The 19,535-nt window shown below is 36.2% G+C and overlaps 1 protein-coding gene across 2 annotated transcripts in view; it reads left to right on the top strand.

Moving 5' to 3' along the window:
• DSC3 (desmocollin 3) overlaps positions 1–17,913 on the top strand; it is a gene marked incomplete at both ends in the record, with an annotated part of 37,716 nt that extends 19,803 nt beyond the window's left edge. Inside the window, 9 exons of one of the 2 annotated variants that reach the window (XM_082667987.1) lie at positions 1,385–1,519; positions 1,907–2,092; positions 5,109–5,368; positions 5,480–5,622; positions 6,534–6,758; positions 8,880–9,095; positions 11,462–11,583; positions 15,553–15,795; positions 17,716–17,913. In XM_082667987.1, coding sequence (XP_082524113.1) covers positions 1,385–1,519; positions 1,907–2,092; positions 5,109–5,368; positions 5,480–5,622; positions 6,534–6,758; positions 8,880–9,095; positions 11,462–11,583; positions 15,553–15,795; positions 17,716–17,913 — 1,728 coding nt within the window. Of the gene's footprint in view, positions 1–1,384; positions 1,520–1,906; positions 2,093–5,108; positions 5,369–5,479; positions 5,623–6,533; positions 6,759–8,879; positions 9,096–11,461; positions 11,584–15,552; positions 15,796–17,592; positions 17,620–17,715 lie in introns of those variants that run through there. The other variant, XM_082667988.1, reaches the window with a different exon arrangement.
• Between the last annotated feature and the right edge of the window lie 1,622 nt (positions 17,914–19,535).

Genomic DNA, 19,535 nt, shown 5'->3' with positions numbered 1-19,535 from the left:
GATTTTGTGGGGAACAACCATGAGGTGTGTTGTAGGGGACAATACAGGAAGTAAAGAAATGAACAAGGGAGCTAGAGAAACTGCATTTAAAGGAAGAAAAAGCAGGGTCTCAGAGAGTGCTGGAGCCTGTGGAAGGAGCGTTTCGGGGTGGGAATGTTGGTTTCCGCCGTGAAAGAAGGATGAGTAAAATAAAGACCAAGGAAGGGAGAGAGGGAAATAGAAAATGAAGAAGAACAAAAGGAGTAGAGTGGCTAAAGAAGAGTAAAATAGAAGGAAAGGCAACAGAGGTGATTGTGTCACAGACCAGGGACTCCATTTCATCATCAACACACCATTTGCAAACTCCATTCACAGAAGTCAACAGTGACCACCTAATTGCCTAATCCAAAGGTTAATCATTAAAACTCTCTCTAGTGCTGGCAATTATTAAAACTCTCTCTTCTCTTGGATTTCTGGTTCTCCTCCTGCTTCTCTGATCTTTTGTTTTGAGTGTCTGTCCTTTGCTTTGTCTTCTTACTTCCCTCCTGCTTGAAATGCTGTTGTTCCTTATATCCTCAGCTCTTCTCATCCTTTAACCTCTCCCAGGAAATCAGATTCTTGCCATAATCTCAACCACTATCTACATACTGCTGACTCCCAGATTGGTGTTTCTGGCCTTGAACTCCCCTGAATTATAGGGCCATCTATCCAGCTGTCTTCTGGACCTTTCTCCTTAGATTTCCCATAGGAACGTAAAAGTCAGTATCCACCAGACAAAACTCATTTTTTTCGCCTCTCCTTGCCAACCTTGCCAGTGTTCACTTCCTCAGAGAACTGCTGTCTTCCTGTATTGGTTGGTGATACTTCTGTGTGCCTGTTATCCAGGTAGTACACCTGAGCAGCATCTTCCACCCCCTCTTTCTCTCGTAGCTTGTGCATACCATCTGTTCTTAAGTCCAACTCCATTCTGACTTACAGATAACTTTCCTCACCCTTTCCTTTTGTCCTCATTGCAAATGCCCCAGCTTTGTACTATTTCAGGAGCCTTTAACTGGTTTCTTTGAACCTCAGCTCAGCTTACTCCAAATTGTGCTCGACCTTCTTTTAAATATATTCTTTCTCAAACTCAACTCTTTCTATTTTGTGCTCCCACTATGACTCGCATAAAACCTTTCCCATTACCTGCTGCTTAAGCATAAGTCTACATTCTTACTCTGGATCTTGTAATTGAATTTCTGCTTACCTTTTCAGCTTTATTCCCGTCTACCATGTCGTTGGGTATATACAAATAGGGAAATCAAATAAAAGCATGGATACACACCAATAGAAGTGTGAACAACTGAGGTTTCCTTTATAAATCTAAACAAGGTTTTTAAAGCTAATTAAATATTTGCTTTGTTTTCAGGTTGTAGACAAGTACTCAATGATAATGAAAGTGCAAGACATGAATGGTCAATTTTTTGGATTGATGAATACAACAACTTGCATCATAACAGTAAAAGATTCAAATGACAATTTACCCACTTTCAGACAAAATGCTGTAAGTAGATAGTATCAAAATTGATCTCTATTGTTATCTTTATTTAATCTGAATTAATAAAATATTTATCATACTTTGAAGTATGCATGTTTATTTTATCAATAAAATGAAATATTTGATGTATAAATATCTTTTATTTATTCATAATAGTATTTATATTCTCTCCCTTTTGTTAAAGACCATAGCATTAGTCTTTTATTTGTAACAAAGTTCTTCATTCATTTAAAAGATAACCCTTAGTAAAACAATGCTTTTGTGATTCATGTTTTAAAATAATCTAGGCAAAAGCTGTAAGAACAAGTACTTTTGGAGCGGAAGAAACATTTTACTTTCTTTGTAAAAGTTTCCTTTATAAAGTAAGTTTTTAATGCACTTTCTCTGTTTCAGTATGAAGCATCAGTAGAGGAAAATACGTTCAATGTGGAAATCTTACGAATACCTATAGAAGATAAGGATTTAATTAACACTGCCAGTTGGAGAGCCAATTTTACTATTTTAAAGGGCAATGAAAATGGACATTTCAAAATCAGTACAGACAAAGAAACTAATGAAGGTGTTCTCTGTGTTGTAAAGGTAAAGTAATAATGAGTAATAGACAATTTGGCAAGTTAAGTTTTAATCAACTAATGGTTTAATCAACTAAGTAGTTTCAGATCATAGACTTTACAAGTTGGAAGAGAACTTAATCTATTTAGTTCACTTGTTCTGCTTTAATGCTGCCTTTCTTCTATAATTTGTTACCAGCTATTAGGCATCTAGCTTATGCTTGAACAGTCTCGATCGTAAGAATCTCTGTATATCCATTGGCAGCTTATTCCATGTCTGGAGAACTCTAATTCTCAGAAGACCTTACTTTTACTGTGCCTAAATTATTCTCCTTGTAACGCGTGTCTTTGGACCAGGTTTTATCTCTAATGTTATACAAAACAGGTATAATCCTTTGAAAAGGCTGTGATGTCTATTTGAGATTTACCTTCTCTAAGATAAATATTCCCAATTCCTCTAACTATTCTTTACATGATATAATTTAGAGGCTCATATTCTTCTCTCTGTGTCTCTCTCTCTCTTGAATATATGACTGGTTGTATCTGAACTTCTTAAAGGTAATACTGAGGATGAAATATAGTATTACATCAAACAGCACTGAATGAACATATTCTTTGTTTTATATGTTGTATTTTCGGTAGTACTGTTACATTCTAGGGTCCAGGTTATAAGGGCAGAAAAGGCTCTTTTGGGAAGGACTCTTGGTTTTATATTCCTTACCCAGAAAAAGAAAGAAAATGGTCCTGTAGTGTAAAGCAGCACTTACTGTGTGCGCTAATGTTAAATGTCATTCTTATAACAATTGTACAGAAGAGAAAACTTAGTCTCAGAGACATTAAGAAACCTACCCAAAGTGACACAGCTCAGATGTAGTAGAGAGAGGATTTGAATCTATGTTTCTTTGATTCCAGGTTATCTGCTCGTAAGCCCTGTGTTAAATTGCTTTGCATAGCTCTGTGATCTTGGAAAATTAGCCTCTGTATTATCTGTAAAATATAAATAATATTTCTCTCTGCCTTCCTAGTAGCTGTTCAAATATGACAATGAAAATGAGAGCACTTGGTAAACTATAGGATATTAGTATTATATTTTTAGAAGTCACATCATGTTCTTGGGAATAGTGTTATAATTTTCCATAATAGATAACTTTTTTGAAACTGTAGAGTATGAGCTAATCCAGTCTTTCGCTGGGTGTCCTGGGTAATCTTTCCATCTTAGTATTTTCTCTGCATTTCAGCAACAGCAGCAGTGCATCAGAGCTTGAGTGAGGAAGACAGTTCTTGGTCATTCTCAACGTAGAAAGTCCTCACATCCATCTTCACAACAATACATTTTCTAGGGAATTGTTAGCATCTTAGTGCAGATATGGGATATTTTTGGACAATTGTTTTTCACTTGATGAAACAAGAAGGTATCCTATGGTTGAAGAGAATTCATATTTTTTCATTAATCATTGATTTCATCCCATCAGATTTCTAAGCTACTGCAGAGTTTTAAGCTACTACAGCAATATCCAGTTTAAGCCTTAAAAGATGGCATTAAAAATCTCTAGGGCTTTTAGCAAGTAACTCTAGATTGAATAACTGCACCTCTTCTAGGGCAGCAGCTGTTTTCTAAATTTCCATCCATTTCTCATTGCTAGCAGACTCTCAGCCTGATCATAGCAATACGAGCAATTTGTGAGGTAGTGTTCATTAGCGGCAAATAAACAGATATTAATCCTTTTCTCTCTTGGCGCTCCAGTTTCTGGGATATTAATAAAAGAATCAAAAAGAATTTCACATACATTTTGTAGATTCTAAGATTCAGAACTTTTCTTGACTTCTTATTGGACTTGTAGTATTAGTATCTCAGCTTGATACTGCCTAGAAGTGGAGATGTGGAGAAAGGCTTAAACCCAAAATTTTACTCATCAGTTTTGATTTTGTTCAATGTTCAGCCAGTGATTATTTTGATAAGCAGAAAGAGAATGAAAGAAAAAGTGCGTTAGCTTTTCAGTACAGTGTAAAATACTGTTTTATGGATTTGGCTTGTTTGCTGTATAAAAATCAATTGTAACCAAAGAATTGATTTAGAAGATTTTAGAGGCTGGTGAGTCAATTAAGCAGAAGGATTATAGTGTGGTGGTTAGGAAAATGGACTCATACCAGACTACTTGGCTTGAAACTCCAGCTTGAATGAGTTTCTTTTGGCTTTGAGAAACCCAGTTTATTTCCTTTTCTTCACTTTCCTGCTCTCTAAAATGGGGATGACGATAATAATAGTGCCAATAGCACATTATATTTTTCTTACCCCTCTGCATTCTTCACTGTGAGAGTTTCATTGGATAAACTACAAACAATGCCAAAGTATAATTCTCAAATTGTCAAAAATAAAATTTTCATAAAAATAGTTAGCATCGGTAAAAAGTTTACTTAACTTATCAGTGAGGGACTCAGCAAAAAGCCAAAGCAGCTTCCTAGAAGAAATGAGAAGCTGTATGGATTTTGATAAAAGGAAAAGCTGAAATAAAGATTGCTTAGTTATATGCCTTAGAGGACAATTAAAACATGCATTTGAAATACCATTTCTATCAGAGAGAAAATAAAATCCCTGCACCATTTCAGCTTTAAGTCAACATCTAGTTTTATAAGAGCTGTAAAATGTCTGGGCCCTCATCGGTGGTAAATAGTAAGTTGAACCTTCTCCGAGAGTCAGATGACCCTTAGGCCGGTCTTCTAAATAAGGCCAGAAGAACACGGTCATGTTTTTGCATTATCTTCAGGTTCAGAATAATTTTCCTTAGTAAGAATGAGCTATAAAAATATTTTAGGAATTGCTTTCCCACAACTCCATAAAACCACCTGCAGAAACTTTCTGACCACTCTTGCTAAAGGCTTAGTGAAGAATCACCTCTCTCTTTAGCAAAGGATAAAAGTCAATATTGGCTAAGTGAGAGCACAGAATTTATGTAGCACTGTTCATATCGACAAAAGATCACTTGCTATTTAAAATAGCTAATGTATTTTACACTGATGTTCATATACTTGTCCTTTTTTTAAAGCCACTGAATTATGAAGAAATCCGTCAAGTGATCCTGGAAATTGGAGTAAGCAATGAAGCTCCATTTACTGGAGATGTGACACTCAGAATGGCAAACATGAACAGAGCCATGGTCACAGTTAATGTGAAGGATCAGGACGAAGGGCCTGAATGCAGACCTGCAGTCCAATGTGTACAGATTAAAGAAAACTCCCCAGTGGGTTCAAAGATCGATGGATATAAGGCATATGACCCTGACACTAGAAGTAGCAGTGGTTTAAGGTACAAAGAAATCTATAACCACATACTAATTATGTATTTGTAATAATGAGACAGTAATATATTTTAATACATTTTATAGTGCTAAAAACTATTTTTACTTTTTATTAACAGGTACAAATTATTGCATGACCCGAAAGGGTGGATCACCATTAATGAAATTACGGGCTCACTCGAAACTTCCAAAATCTTAGACAGGGAGGCTGTAACTCCCAGAAGTGCCTTGTATAATGTTACAGTCCTGGCAATAGATAAAGGTAAGACACCAGCTTTCATCTGGTATGTTATAAAAGAATTAGAGAATAAACTTCATTTATTCTTGTGCAGAATTATCCTTGTGCTAAGTATATAGAATTCTTAGAAATTACTTTAAAGATTGTTTCTATTTATCTTAATCATCAAACAAGGTGAAACTGCTTGGTGACATGAAACCATGCCTTATTTATCTTTATATCCCTAGCATGGCAGCATCTTAAATGCCTATAGATCTCTATGTCAGAGGACAGAGATGAAACTTAAGTCTAGGACTAGAGGAAATGGTCTCACCAGACTCTTCTAGATCTCTTTACATCATTTTAAATTGAGCTGTTAAATAGCTCAGCTGACTATTAAGTCAAAATAATTCTTTCCTTGAATTCTGTTCCTTAAAGTAACCCAGAGTTTCTCAACCCTGGCTACGTATTAAAATAATTTGGGACATTTAAAAAAATATCAAGGTGTAGACACTACCTCAGACCAACTGAATCAGAATCCCTGGTTGGGGAGCCTGAGCATCGTATATTTTTTAAAATCTCCCTAAGTGGTTTAAATGTGTACCAGGATTAGAGTAACTTTTCTGTAGTCACTTTACTGTTCCTTAACATCTGGACCAAACGAAACCCAAGGAAATAGAGAGTTTGAAATTCAGACATTTGGTTTTACTTTTTGGTAATAATTCTGGTAAAAGTTTTATGGCCAGTTATATCTGATACTATCAACAGCATACTCATTTTAGGTGATCTACAGGTTTCATTTATCCATCTACCTTCTTATTTACCATTTTCTCTAATGATCAGAGTTTATTTAAAAAAAAAAACCCATACATCCTATGTAGAATCTAGTTGATTATTTTTCTTAAGAAACTATAAAAGTCTATGAACTACACTAAACTTTTTTCCTTTCTTCCTAGATAGTAGATCATGTACTGGAACCATTGAAGTTAAAATTGTAGATGAGAATGATAATCCGCCAGAAATACTTCAAAATTATCTAGTAATTTGCAAACCAAAGATGGAACATGTTGACATTTCAGCCGTTGATCCTGACGAGCCCATGCACGGCGCTCCATTTTACTTCAGCTTGGCAAAAGCTTCTCCAGAAATCAACAGCCTATGGACCCTTGCCAAAGTTAATGGTATTTCATCAAAAATAATGATTTATATGCTCTGAAATAAGTGAGAATGGATTTACTGCTTTACTCACGTGAAGCATAATGTAAAATGGATTCTCATGAACATATTTTAGAAGTAACTTTTGCACACATTGTGTGGGACCTGTGTTTTATATTGTACATAAAATGAAACAAAATCATAATTTTTATGAAGGCAGAATTTACATTTACAACAAAGACAAAAAATCCTTGTTAAAATATTGAGCAACTTATCATTAAAACAAACTGTTCTTGCTGTGTTTTTGAAGTAACTACTGTGCGATGAGGAAAGAACAGAAGGTGGGAGGCTTAAATTTTAGTGTAAGCAGACTCTGGAAATGAGGGGTCTGGGTATGTGGGATAAGCACTCTATAACATTCTGGAAGGAAACATGGTGGGCTGTGGACAGAGGCCTGGCACTGAAGCCTGCAGTGCAGACTGCTACAGTAGTGGTTTCTGAGGTGTACAGTTTTCTATGTTATAGCCATAGTTCCCTGCTGTTTTGTTGCTATGCTGTGCTCTTTCATGCAATTCAGCTTTTGCATATGCTGTTCCTTCTGCCTAGACTACCTCCTTCCCACTTCTTAGCTTGATATTAATTCATAATATTTATGGAGCACCTACTGTCTACCTGTTGTATCTACATGTAATCTACGTGTTGTATTCTTATTTGTTTACCTTTCTGCTCTAATACATGACTTTCTCAGAACATTTGTAACCCATCTGTGTATTTCCAGCACCTAGCCCAGTGCTTGGTAGACACTAACTGCTTAATAAATGTTTGTTTAATCAATAATTGATAAACAAATATGCATGAAATCAGGAAAATACTAGGGCAATAAGTAAATCAGGGTTGTTAGAGTTTAGAAGGTTTCAGTAGGAATGCCGAGAGATTTGGCGGGAGTGGTGATGAAGGGCCTTATGTACTAGCTGAGGAGGCTGACCTTTGTATGGTTGGTGACAGCAGGTACGCATTGAGAGTGTACAAGTAAGGCAATGCTGTACCAGGTTTATGTCTTAAAAACAGTGACATTGATAACGGTTAGGAGGCCAGTTTGAAGAGTGCAGAGTTGAGTAGCAGGGAAAGTCAGAGGCTGCTGCACTAGTACGAGTGAATGGACATGAATATGGCTCTTGGTCTTGAGGTAATGAATAAGCCTGTGGTCTTGAGGGACGAGAGAGATTTGAAGGATTTTACTTTAAACACAATATAATCCTGAAAAGTTCCAAATAAACCTTAGTGGTAATTCACATTCCTCTGGGGAGCTTTGTGTCTGAGGTGTAGCCAGAAATCTTTGAAGTTCTCAACAGCTCTAACCGTGCATTTAAGAAAGGCTTAGAAATTACAGATCACTTCCAGGAGGTGCATTATGGTATTTTGTCATTTCACTTATTGAAAAACCCAAAAGATTGCAGTTGCCATTGAAAGTGTGTGGAGCTTTTGGTCAGTTGATAATAAAGTCATTGAAATAAGGTAGCAAGTTCATTGGGGAAATATCGCTGTTCGTAAAAACTTGTATTGTTAGGATATAGATATGTCTGTGTTTATGTAAGCCTTATACCTAGCCTGGGTGATGTTAATTAGTTTTCTGGTATTGAGATTACTTCCACAGGGAAGGTGTTAAATACCAAGGGTCAGTTGCCCTTTGAGAAATTACCTTATACATAAAGACAGTGGACAGGTACCAGAAGATAAATGGATAAGAAAATATGAACTTAAGACATCTCTTGTGTGTAACTATTGGTGTTAATTTTTTATGAGTACCATAAACTGGTACTTTAGAGAAATGCTTGGAGTGTATGTCAAGAGCCAATCATTAGCTTGTAGATAAGGGAGGAAATAAGGGAATACTAAATATTGCTGAAAGGCTGCTGGGTCACTCCAATGCCAAATTATTTCTTTAAGCCTCTCTTCTAAAAAGTTACAGTGGGCAACATACATCTGGTGATATTAGTGCCTGAAAAGGTTGAAGATCGTCATCTTTTTTTATCCATTTTCACATGGAAGGTGGTTCCTTGAGAATAGTGTCTTTAAAAATAGGTGTGGTGGAACAGATGTTAGAGGAGGAATCAATGTTCATTAAAAATATCATTCTTTTCTTTCAGATACAGCTGCCCGTCTTTCATATCGGAAAAATGCCAAATTTCAAGAATATTCTATTTCCATTATCGTAAAAGATGTAGAAGGTCAATCTGCAACAAAAACCTTGAGAGTGAACCTCTGTGATTGTACTTACCCAGATCAATGTCGCATGGCTGCAGGAGCGATACTTGGCACATGGGCGATCCTTGCGATACTTCTGGGTATAGCATTGCTTTTCTGTAAGTCCTTTTACTTACCTGACTTTGAAATATAAAATAAATATCTGAGTGCAGGAAAAGGTCTTTGAAAAGAAATCTTGTCCAGCTATCTGTCAGGTGTGAGTCCCCTTTACAAATTCTTTTTGTATTATTTTCTGAGTTCTGAGTGAATATTTTCTGTGAGAAGAAGCAAAATCCTTTTTGAGATCAAAGATTTCATTCTTAGACAGAACTGTTGAAAATGCCTTAGATTTTGCCAAACCTGTCAATGTATAGCTTTTATTTCTTGGTCCTCATACTACCCCTTTTAAGGCTAAATCAAACAATCTAAAACTTCTGCCATATGCAAGTCCATTAAAAGCCACTTTCGTGTCATGTCATTTTCATTTCAGCTACAGACTTATGGGAGGTGTTCAAATCACAGCAATATCTCTTCTTGGGTGTATCCTACCAGGTTGATTAAATTCTATTAACCTCCTCCTAACCAGTTATGTAGTTCCCAATGGTGCCGTATTTTTTCTTCTCTTTTCATTTCCATTCAATCCTTCAGCTTATTTTAGCTGTTGTTCCTTTATTCTGTGATAGGACTAGTGGTTAAGAGTAAGACTGTGGAACCAGACTGTCTGGGTTTGGACCCTAGCTCTATTATTTGTAAGACATGTGACCTGGGGCAAGTTACTTCACTGTGCTTCAGTTTCCTCATCTGTAAAAAGGGATAATTGTAGTAGGTTATTTTATGGGGTAGCACCGGAGGTTCATTGAGTTAATGCATGTGAAGAGCTTAAAACAGTGCATGGTACATTTCTAATAAGTGTTTATTATTTTTTATCAACTCAAAAAAATATATATATATTGAACACCTACTATATACCAGAACTGTCTAGGTGCTTGGGATTCATCAATGAACAAAGCAGACAAAAGCAAACAAGCCAAAACAAAGTCTTCCTTGTGACAGTAAAGTAATAAATAAATTAAATGCTGTGGAGGAAAAAAATAGAGCCAGATAATTAGGGTCTCTGGTGCTGTAAAGTGTGTGTGGGTGAGTGCGGGGGATGGGTGCTAGTGATAGTAATTCTCAATAGATGGTTGGGCCAGCCTAACTGAGAAGGTTATCATTGATGGTTTTTGGAAAAGGTGAAAGAGTCAGCCAAGAATACTTAAGGAAGAGCTTTCAGTCAGAGGAGAAAGTCAGTTCAAAGGCCCTAAGGTGAGGGAATGCTTGAGAAATCAAGGAAGGCAGGGAGACCAGTGTGGCCTGAGAGTAGAGAGAGGATGAGGGAAGAGGAGTGTAGGAAGTGGAACCAGAAAGGTAACAAGGGGCCACACACAGTTGGCAAGGGTTGGTACACTTTTTCTGTGAAGGGCAAGATAGTATATATTTTAAACTTTGCAGGCCATATGGTTTCATTTGTAACCAATCAAATCTGCCCTTGTAGCGAGAGAGCAGCCATAGAAAACATTTAAACCGCAGGCATGGCTGTGTTCCATTAGAACTTTATTTATGGACACTAAAATTTGAATTTCATATAATTTTCCCGTGTAATAAACTATTATTCTTTTGATTTTTTTCAGTCATTTAAACATATAAAACCCACAGCTCATGAGTCATACAAAACATGGTGGGCTGGATTTGGGGCCGTAGGTTGGCAATCCTTGGTATAGGGGCTTGTAGAACATTGTAAAGAGTTGTTGTTGCTCTTAGCTTTATTATCATATATTTCAACCTCCCACAATTATGATGCAGAATGAAAATTCTGAATAGGCAAAATACAAAGTAAGTTTAATTAAGATACTTGGAGATAAATCTATTCTGGGAAGAAGAGTCTGCTTTGTTATCTTTTCATATTGGCAAACCATTCTTTTGGGAATCAGTAAATCTCTTTAAAGTCTTTGTCTTAAAAAATGTCATTGGGGCTTCCCTGGTGGCACAGTGGTTGAGAGTCCGCCTGCCGATGCAGGGGACACAGGTTCGTGCCCCAGTCCGGGGGGATCCCACGTGCCGTGGAGCGGCTGGGCCCGTGAGCCATGGCCCACGGAGCCTGTGCTCTGCAACAGGAGAGGCTGCAGCGGTGAGAGGCCCGCGTACCGCAAAAAAAAAAAAAAAAAAAAAAGTCATTGATTTTTTAAAAATTCATGATTCAAAATACTTAAATGATGGGTGGAATCCAAACTCTTGAAGATATGTGTATCAAAATATACATATAATCGCTTTAAATGTTAAAATCTAAGCTAAATCATGGCCTGTTCATTTAGAAGGGCCAGGGTAATTTGTGGGACACCATGCTCAGTGACTTGTTTTCCTCCTGTGCACCTTAGGTAATAAGAAATAAAAGATGAGTATTTTATTGTGTGCATGTTAAACATTTTTGTTTTTGTTTTTAACTCAGCTATATTGCTAACTGTAGTATGTGGATTTGTTAGTGCCAGAAATAAAAAAAGTTTTCCTGAAGATGTGGCACAGCAAAACTTAATCATCTCAAACACAGAAGCACCTGGAGATGATAAAGTGGTAAGTAATTTTTCCTTTTGAATTTTTGAATTTTATTAATTTTTTATACGGCTATTTATCTCTGAGTAGTTCCCACAATTTCTTTAACTCATCCTCATGAAGTTATTTCAGAATTTAGGAGTTAATTTCTATTTTTCATTTGATCAGATTCTGTAGACATAAATATGTTATCTGTCAATATTCAAATATTTTTATAGGGCATTTATTAAACCAGATGTATTGTTTTAGTTATCTTTTTTCTACTCTCTAGTGTTATGGTTTAAAACTTATTATTTGATGTTGTGAATTTATTATAAGAAGAATCTTTTTGACTGCTCTCTACAATGTATATTTTCAGATATTGTTCGTTTATCTAACTCTTTGACCATTTATAATAGGAAGAACTTGCTGAAAGTTCTCAAGATAAACTAAAAATATCAAAAAGATATATGTTTACAAAAAAGTGTGTGTTTGGGGGGGCAGATTGGAACAATACTGCCACTTTCTTTTCTTACATATTTCTTGGGACCTCTGAGGTGCTTGGCACTATGCTTCTTGTTCTGCGGGAAGTATGTAAAAAATTATTACAAGGCATGTTCTTCCCTCGAAAAGATTTCAATTCATTCTTGAGAAATTGAAAAATAAATAGGAATGTGACAGTAAACTATTAGCCCCAATATGATAGGACACTGGTGGAGTTCAAAGATACTGATGATACATAAGTATATTCATGATGTCTGGATATCAACCAGAAAGGCCTGGTGGAAGAGGTACAGATTACTCTGTACCATAAAGAACACGAAGGGTTTGAAAGTGAAGAGATGGAGAAAAACAGCCTAATGAATAAAAAAGGAGATGACAAAGTTTAGGGATTATTCACCAAATAGTAAATAAATTGATTTGAAATGGAAGAAATGATGTTTTGGACTAGAGGCTTGACACTTAGGTTCTGGAGGGAGAAGATATAATAAGGGAGGGATGGGGGATGAAACTTTTTTGTGGCACACTAAGGATTTTGGATTTATTCTCTTGGTAAGGGAGAGCCAGTCAAGGCTTTCTGCACGAAAGTGGCATAACGTGAGCAGTGTGATACTGAATCAGTAGGTGACCAACAAGAACAGGAAGACGTTAGGAATGGGGAGGATAAAGGATTAGGATCTTTTGATAATTTAAGCATGAGATAACTCTACTAGGATAATGGTTATTGGAAAATTAAAATAGGGATGGATAAGAAATATTTTAAATGTATAAATAAAATTGTTTTCTTTTAAGTAATAAAATAAAAAGTGGAGTCAATGTGACAGAAGCTATAGCCCGGGACAGTGACTTTATATCAGGCCTTTTCTGTATCTCAAGGTGACGATGCCTTTCTTATCGACTATTTCTTTCACTTCCTTCCCACCATCAGGCAAAATCATGACTCCTCTATGCTTGACATGCCTATGTGTGGAACCCTGTAATTATCTCTCCATTCAGGAAATAGATTTAGCCCCATGATCGTCCTTGACTCATAGTAAGCTCTTATTTTATATCTGAGAATGGAATGATTGAGCTGTACTTAATTTTTTTTCTTTGCCATTTGGTGCTGGAGTCGGTGGCATTGATTGGCCACTTCACCATAACATATACCTATTTACCTGTTCTCTATTAGGAACACTTCTCAAAAGGACTTGAAATTGTTAATTTATACCAGTATATAATTTTAGGCATATTTTTACAAAATGCAACAAAATTTCACGGTGAATGTGTAAACTCATTTTAATACAATGAGTAAAGGTGGTAACTTTAGTTTTGAATCTGAGTTTAAGTCAAAGGCATTCAGATGGGGTTAGGAGTTGTGTGAAAAATCAGGACTGGAAAAGTAAATTTGAAAATCACTGACATGGAGAAGGAGTTGTTGATGCCCTATGAGAATAAACTTGAAGGAACAGAGATTAGAGAATGTGAAACAGTACTGTGGATTCAGCTTTGATTTTAGTTTATTTTCAATTCTCCCTTTATTAGCTTAGAAATATGATCTCAATATGTATTTATAATGACAAAATTATACCCATCAAGGAGATTTGACAAACAGGATTTGTGTGTGTGTGTGTGTGATAGAATTTTACTGTAGCAGCGACCTAAGCAAAAAATGTAGGGTAGCAGTGCCACCAAATGGCTACTTTTCAGTTCTCTTTTCTGGTATTTTTTTCAAAGGCAGTAAAATAATATGTTTGACTTTTATAGATATATTTCAGATTCAGTAAATTATCTGAACTTGAAAATCTTTGTTTTGATAGAGACTCTGCATATTAGATAGAAAAAGTAAATTGGTAAGAAGATGACACAATGACACCTGATTATAGTGGAGGTCTTGTCATGAAAGTGATGGTTTAGAATTCAAACTGACATGCAGAGGTTATTGCTGTAACTAAACATCTCACCTGTGGCCTGGAGGGTTGGTGTTCAGTTCCAGCATTAAGTTAATGTTTAATCAAGTCTTTTCCATTTCAAAATATTCCCTTGACTCTTTGTCCTCCCCTAGATCCCTCCATATTTCTTTTTCTTTGAAACTGAATTTTTTGAGAGAAATATTTTTTACTCGATTTCTCTATGACATTACTTCCTGTTCATTCTGCACTCCGTGGAAATTCTTTTGACACAGATCACCACTGGCCACTTTTTTACTTGACTCTCATGGGTGCTTACTTTATTTGAACCAGTTCTTACCCTACTTGGATTTTTTCTACACCATTGATCTCCTTACCGTAATCCTCTCTTGGCTAGAGAGTCATGGCTTTTTGGTTCCGTATTATCTCAGTGGCTATTCCACATCAATTCTGTCACAGCTGTAATTCCTTTATCCACCCTTTAAAACATGATGTTTCTTGTCGTTCTATTCTTAGCCTTTTTTTCTTTTGGTCTGCAGTTTTCTCTGGGTGATATAATTTATTCCCATGGCTTCAACTCCCCCCTACATGGAAGTGACTCCCAGAATTATACTCCAGCTCAGATCTCCCACCTGAGCTCCAGACCACATATTCATATACTCATTTTGGAAATCCACAGGTTTCTCGTTTACCACGTCCAAAACTGAATTGCTCACCCTCCTCTCACCCGCAAGTGCATCCTTCCTCCCTGTTTCAGTGAATCATACCATCTATCTAGTTGCACAAGCAGGACACATAGGAATAACTCCTGACCCTTCCCTTGGCTGCCTCATCCGTCTAACCACCAGTAAGCACTCTATGGAGTCCATCCTCTTCTTTTAATCATCGCTGCTTCGACTTTGGCTTAGATCCTTATCATTTTTCACCTATAATGTTTCACTGACTGATATCCATGACTCTAAACTTGTCTCCTTCTTATTTGTCTTTCACATTATTGCCTAAAATGATTTTTTTTAAATATGTCCCTTGCCTGTTATTAAAACCATTCTTTTTGTCCCCATAATCTTCAAGATAGTCTAAAAATTTTAGCATGGCATATAGATCTTTATGTCCTCTGGCCTTTTATAACCTCTCTAGCTTCCTCTCTCTCTTTGAACTTTCTGTGGTAGGCATTCTCGACAGGCTGAAGTTGGGAACCCCCAAGGAACCCCATTTGGCTTTGCCTCTAGACCCTCTTACAGATAATGCATTCTTCCTCCTATTTCTCAGTAGGAATCCCTCAGCTCAGAGTTTTCCCAGTTTGCTCCACTTACTTTCTCCGAGTTTGAATTTTCATGCTCTTCCTCTGTGTCCCTATAGCATTCTGTGTTCACCTGTACATCAGCATAATCACATTCTTAAAGTAACTGTCTATTTTTCTGCCTCATTGGAGTAAGAGCTTCTTGAAGCCACTGAGGGACCTTGTCTCTATCTTTGCATCTAATTGGAAAGTGATAAATGTCTGTTGAATGAATGAATGAATAAAAGGTTGAGTAAACGAGCTGTCTCCTTTGCCTTCTTGCGACTTTACTTGGAATCCATTTCCTCCCTATATGAACTGTCTTATTTTATCTTATTTCAGTGTTCTCCCAGTGGCTTTACGACCCATACAGTCAACAACTCTAGCCAAGGCTTTTGTGGCACTATGGGATCAGAAGTTCAAAATGGCAGGCAGGAAACCATTGAAATGGTAAAAGGAGGAAACCAGACCTTGGAATTGTGCCAGGGGGCCGGGCATCATCACACCCTGGATTCCTGCAGAGGAGGCACGGTGGAGATGGACCACTCGGAGTGGTACAATTTCACTCAGCCCCGCCTTGATGAAGTGAGTTCTCTTGAGTGTTTTGACCCTGAAATTTAAATGTCCAAGTGGAGGACATTAGGAAATTGAGATTAATATATATTTTCAGAAACTTCTTTTTTAGATTCTCCAATGTATCCTTTCTCTCTCACTCTCTGATTATTTTTGCCCCTGCTCTTTGATTTTGTTACAGTATTTGATATAAAAGTTTTTATTTCATGTGTCACATTTCTCTTAATTTCTAAAATCTCATGAAAATTGGAGGATTCTACTATCCCTCACTAAAGTTGCATTTCATTTTTAGGTGTGTGTTTATCTCATGAACTCTTTTAATATAGAAGAATAGGGAAAAAATCTCATTCTCCACAGTCACAAAAATCCCCAAATCAAATCTGCATCTCTCTGTGAAAAGAAAGCGTCTGTACAGAATTCTGGAGTGAATATTAAATAATATGGTTCATATGAACTATTTTTTCATGTAAAAAGCATCATGCATATATAAACTGTTTTCTAATTCAGAGGAAAGCAAGGATGTGAAAGATAGGGGGGTTCAATAAGGGATTTTCATTCCTGGCAGCACATCAAAATTCCCTGGGAAGCTTTTAAAAAATACTAATGCCTGTGCTTCACCTTGAAAGATTCCGATTCTAATTGGTTTAGCTTTTTTTTTTTTTTTTAAGCTCCTCAGGTGATTCAAACGTGCAGCCTGAGTAGAGGACCACTGAATTAAGTATTCTTTCTGGTACGAAGTTTTCACTTCTTCTATCAGAGAGTACCAGTGCTGTTGTAATACAAACACTGGTCCAGAAACCCTAAAGCCTTTGATGGACTGTAGATGGGCAACATTCTGTGACATGGCTGTAGGTTATCATAGGTCCACAGCATATTTATTTTTTTCATCAAATTCAAATGTTAATCCCTTTTCTGTTTCTAGACAGTCAGTAGCCATGTAAGATCAGGCTGAGGAGGAGGGAAGCTTAAGAAACACTCTTAGGGGTGTTCTCCAATGTGCATGTCAGGTAATGGGACGTGAGGCTAAAATGGTCACGAAGAGAGGCACTTGCTAACGTAAGCCAAGGTAATAAGCGCTGGGTTTGAGAGGGGATGTGTACACAGGTGAGAAAGGGGAGAGGTGCACGAGTTTGACAAGTTGGCACACAGGCCAGTGACAAAGAGCGAGGGTAAATGTGGCCGAATGCTTGGCCTCTCTTCTGGCCAGGTTTTTGCAGTGTGAGTTATCTTGATCATTTTAAATTTCACTGAAACTTTTTGGTGCATCTTTTTATTTTGTCATGGTTTGGCTCTCTCGGAAGCTTGATTCCGAAGACAATGTGGTAATTACTGACATTATATCTGCAGATAATAGTGATTTTAGTTTATTGAACATGTACTATGTGCTGGACATAATAAGGGTATTTTTCATGCATTATTATTTCATCACTTAATAATGATCCTGTGAGATACTCATTGTCTGTATTCCTATTTTAGAAACGAGGAAACTGAGAGTTAAAGATGTTCAGTATTATAACTTGCTCAAAGTCATGTAGCTAGTTGGTAAAGCCAAGCTATGACTCCAAATCAGGACTGCTTGACTATCCAAGCTCAAATTCCTAACCACTATGCATATTGCCACCGTTTTGTGGACTAGCCTGACCTCTAGATATAAAATTTAGGGGTAAGAATTTAGTAATAATTTAAATGTACTTAAATATAATGTGTATACATAATTTTGGATTTGTATGGATTACCAGAAATGTAAAATATACTGACTTTGTAGTATGGCTGTGATATAGACCAACCATGTGCATTTTTTGTGTGTAGGAATCCATTAGAGGACACACTGGTTAAAAATTAAACATAAAAGGTAAATAAAAAATAAATTTTATGTTTATCTTTCAGTGTGTTTAAAACAATAATACAATCCCTTGTTTTTAAACTTTACAGAAACTGCATCTGTGTAATCAGGATGAAGACCATATGCCATCTGAAGATTATGTTCTTACGTATAACTATGAAGGAAGAGGGTCTCCAGCTGGTTCTGTAGGTTGCTGCAGTGAAAAACAGGAAGAGGATGGCCTTGACTTTTTAAATAATTTGGAAACCAAATTTACTGCCTTAGCAGAAACATGCACAAAGAAATAATGTTACAGTGCTACAATTAGACATATCTTTGTCAGACATTCTGGAGGTTTCGGAAAGGGATATTGTAAGATTTAATTTATATCTAGATATCTAGATATCTATGAATATGAATATGTATGAATTTTTCTAAAATTTTTGAATTATGCTACATACCAATTTCTACTTTAAAACAGTTTGTTACTTATCTTTTCAGGAAGTTTAAAATGTTAAAACAGATTTTGCCTCTTTTACTGCTGAGTAAATAGACAACCAGCAAATCTCATGCTATAGCACTGGAATTAAGGTCTATAAAGGACCTCCTCTTCTTTGCATATATTTTTCCAATAAATACATTGGCTAAATATTAGTCCAACAATAGAAGCTGTATTTGACTGACTATAGTAGAACAGCTCTCTGGGCTAGAAATTCCATCCTTATTCCAGCTTTAGATAAAAGTAGAATATTAATCGTTATGGTAAATTATGTTGGATTTTTTTAGCTCTAAAAAATCAGTAGCACCTGGTCATTTGCTCTGAAGGCTACTAGAATTTTGTTTTTCTTCTGGGTAGCAATTAGATTATGAAGAGCAGTTCTAGATACTAGATTGCCCTAATAAGGTCTCAAAAACACAGAGCCACAATGTGAAAACTACACCAGGAAAGTGTAGACCAAAAAAAAAAAAAATTTGTTGCTTTTATACTTTTGAAAGTGTGTTTTATATTTTACAAAAGTCCTGTTATGAGGAATATATCTAAATTTCCTTAATCTCGAGAAAGAAAACTATATTCACCATACAGAGTTATTGCCAGTATTTTAATGTAAAGATCTTCTGTTGAGATTGTAATCACAAGTCTTTTTCCTGAGATTCAGAACTACCTTTGATAACTTGCCAGTAATGAGAATTATGCTGAGAAAAAGTTGCTTTTCTTCTCTTGAGAATTATCCTTTCATATTTTCATTTGCAAGTTTAGCACATATGGCTCTTTATTTTCTCTCGACAGTAGTCATTTGCAATTAGAATATCTTATCCTTAGATGGACTGTAGTTACACCATTGAATCAGTCTGAAGAAACAGACTCCCATCGTAGTTACGGTAGCAATGAGCATTAACATTCATTTCTATTCACTACCATTTTCAAATGAAATACATTATTCCTTATTAAAGCAGGTAAATATTACACAATGCTATAATGAATCAAATGAATATAGGGAAACTTAAACCTTAGGTGCAATTTAATATCTTCCAAGGTGTTGCTTAAATTTTGTGCTTCTCAAATTTGTTCACATGCTACAGCCTCTGGAAGGCCTTGCAAAATTCCCCAAAAGCAATGACGTTTAAACTTAAAATAATTAACATCTAATCTTATGATAAACCTAATAGCACATTATTATATACTCACTTCAAATGACAGCTTAAAAAATAGACAACAAATAATAGGTACCACTAGTTGAAGAAAAGTTTGAAAGAAAAATAATTAAGACTAAATTAATTTTAAGATTTTGCAGCTATGAAGAATTGGGACCTGCTCCCCATACCCGACCCTGCAAAAAAAAATTCTTTATTTTACTTTGGAGGCAGAATTTGTTGAGCTAGCTCATGAAGTAGCAATGTTCGATAGGAATACAGTTTGAACTGGATATAT

Source organism: Grampus griseus (assembly GCF_964374135.1).
Source record: "Grampus griseus genome assembly, chromosome: 12".
In the NCBI taxonomy this organism is placed as follows: Eukaryota; Metazoa; Chordata; class Mammalia; order Artiodactyla; family Delphinidae; genus Grampus; species Grampus griseus.
The sequence above is the reverse complement of the archived record's forward strand: the minus strand, read 5'-3'. Positions and strand labels throughout refer to the sequence as shown.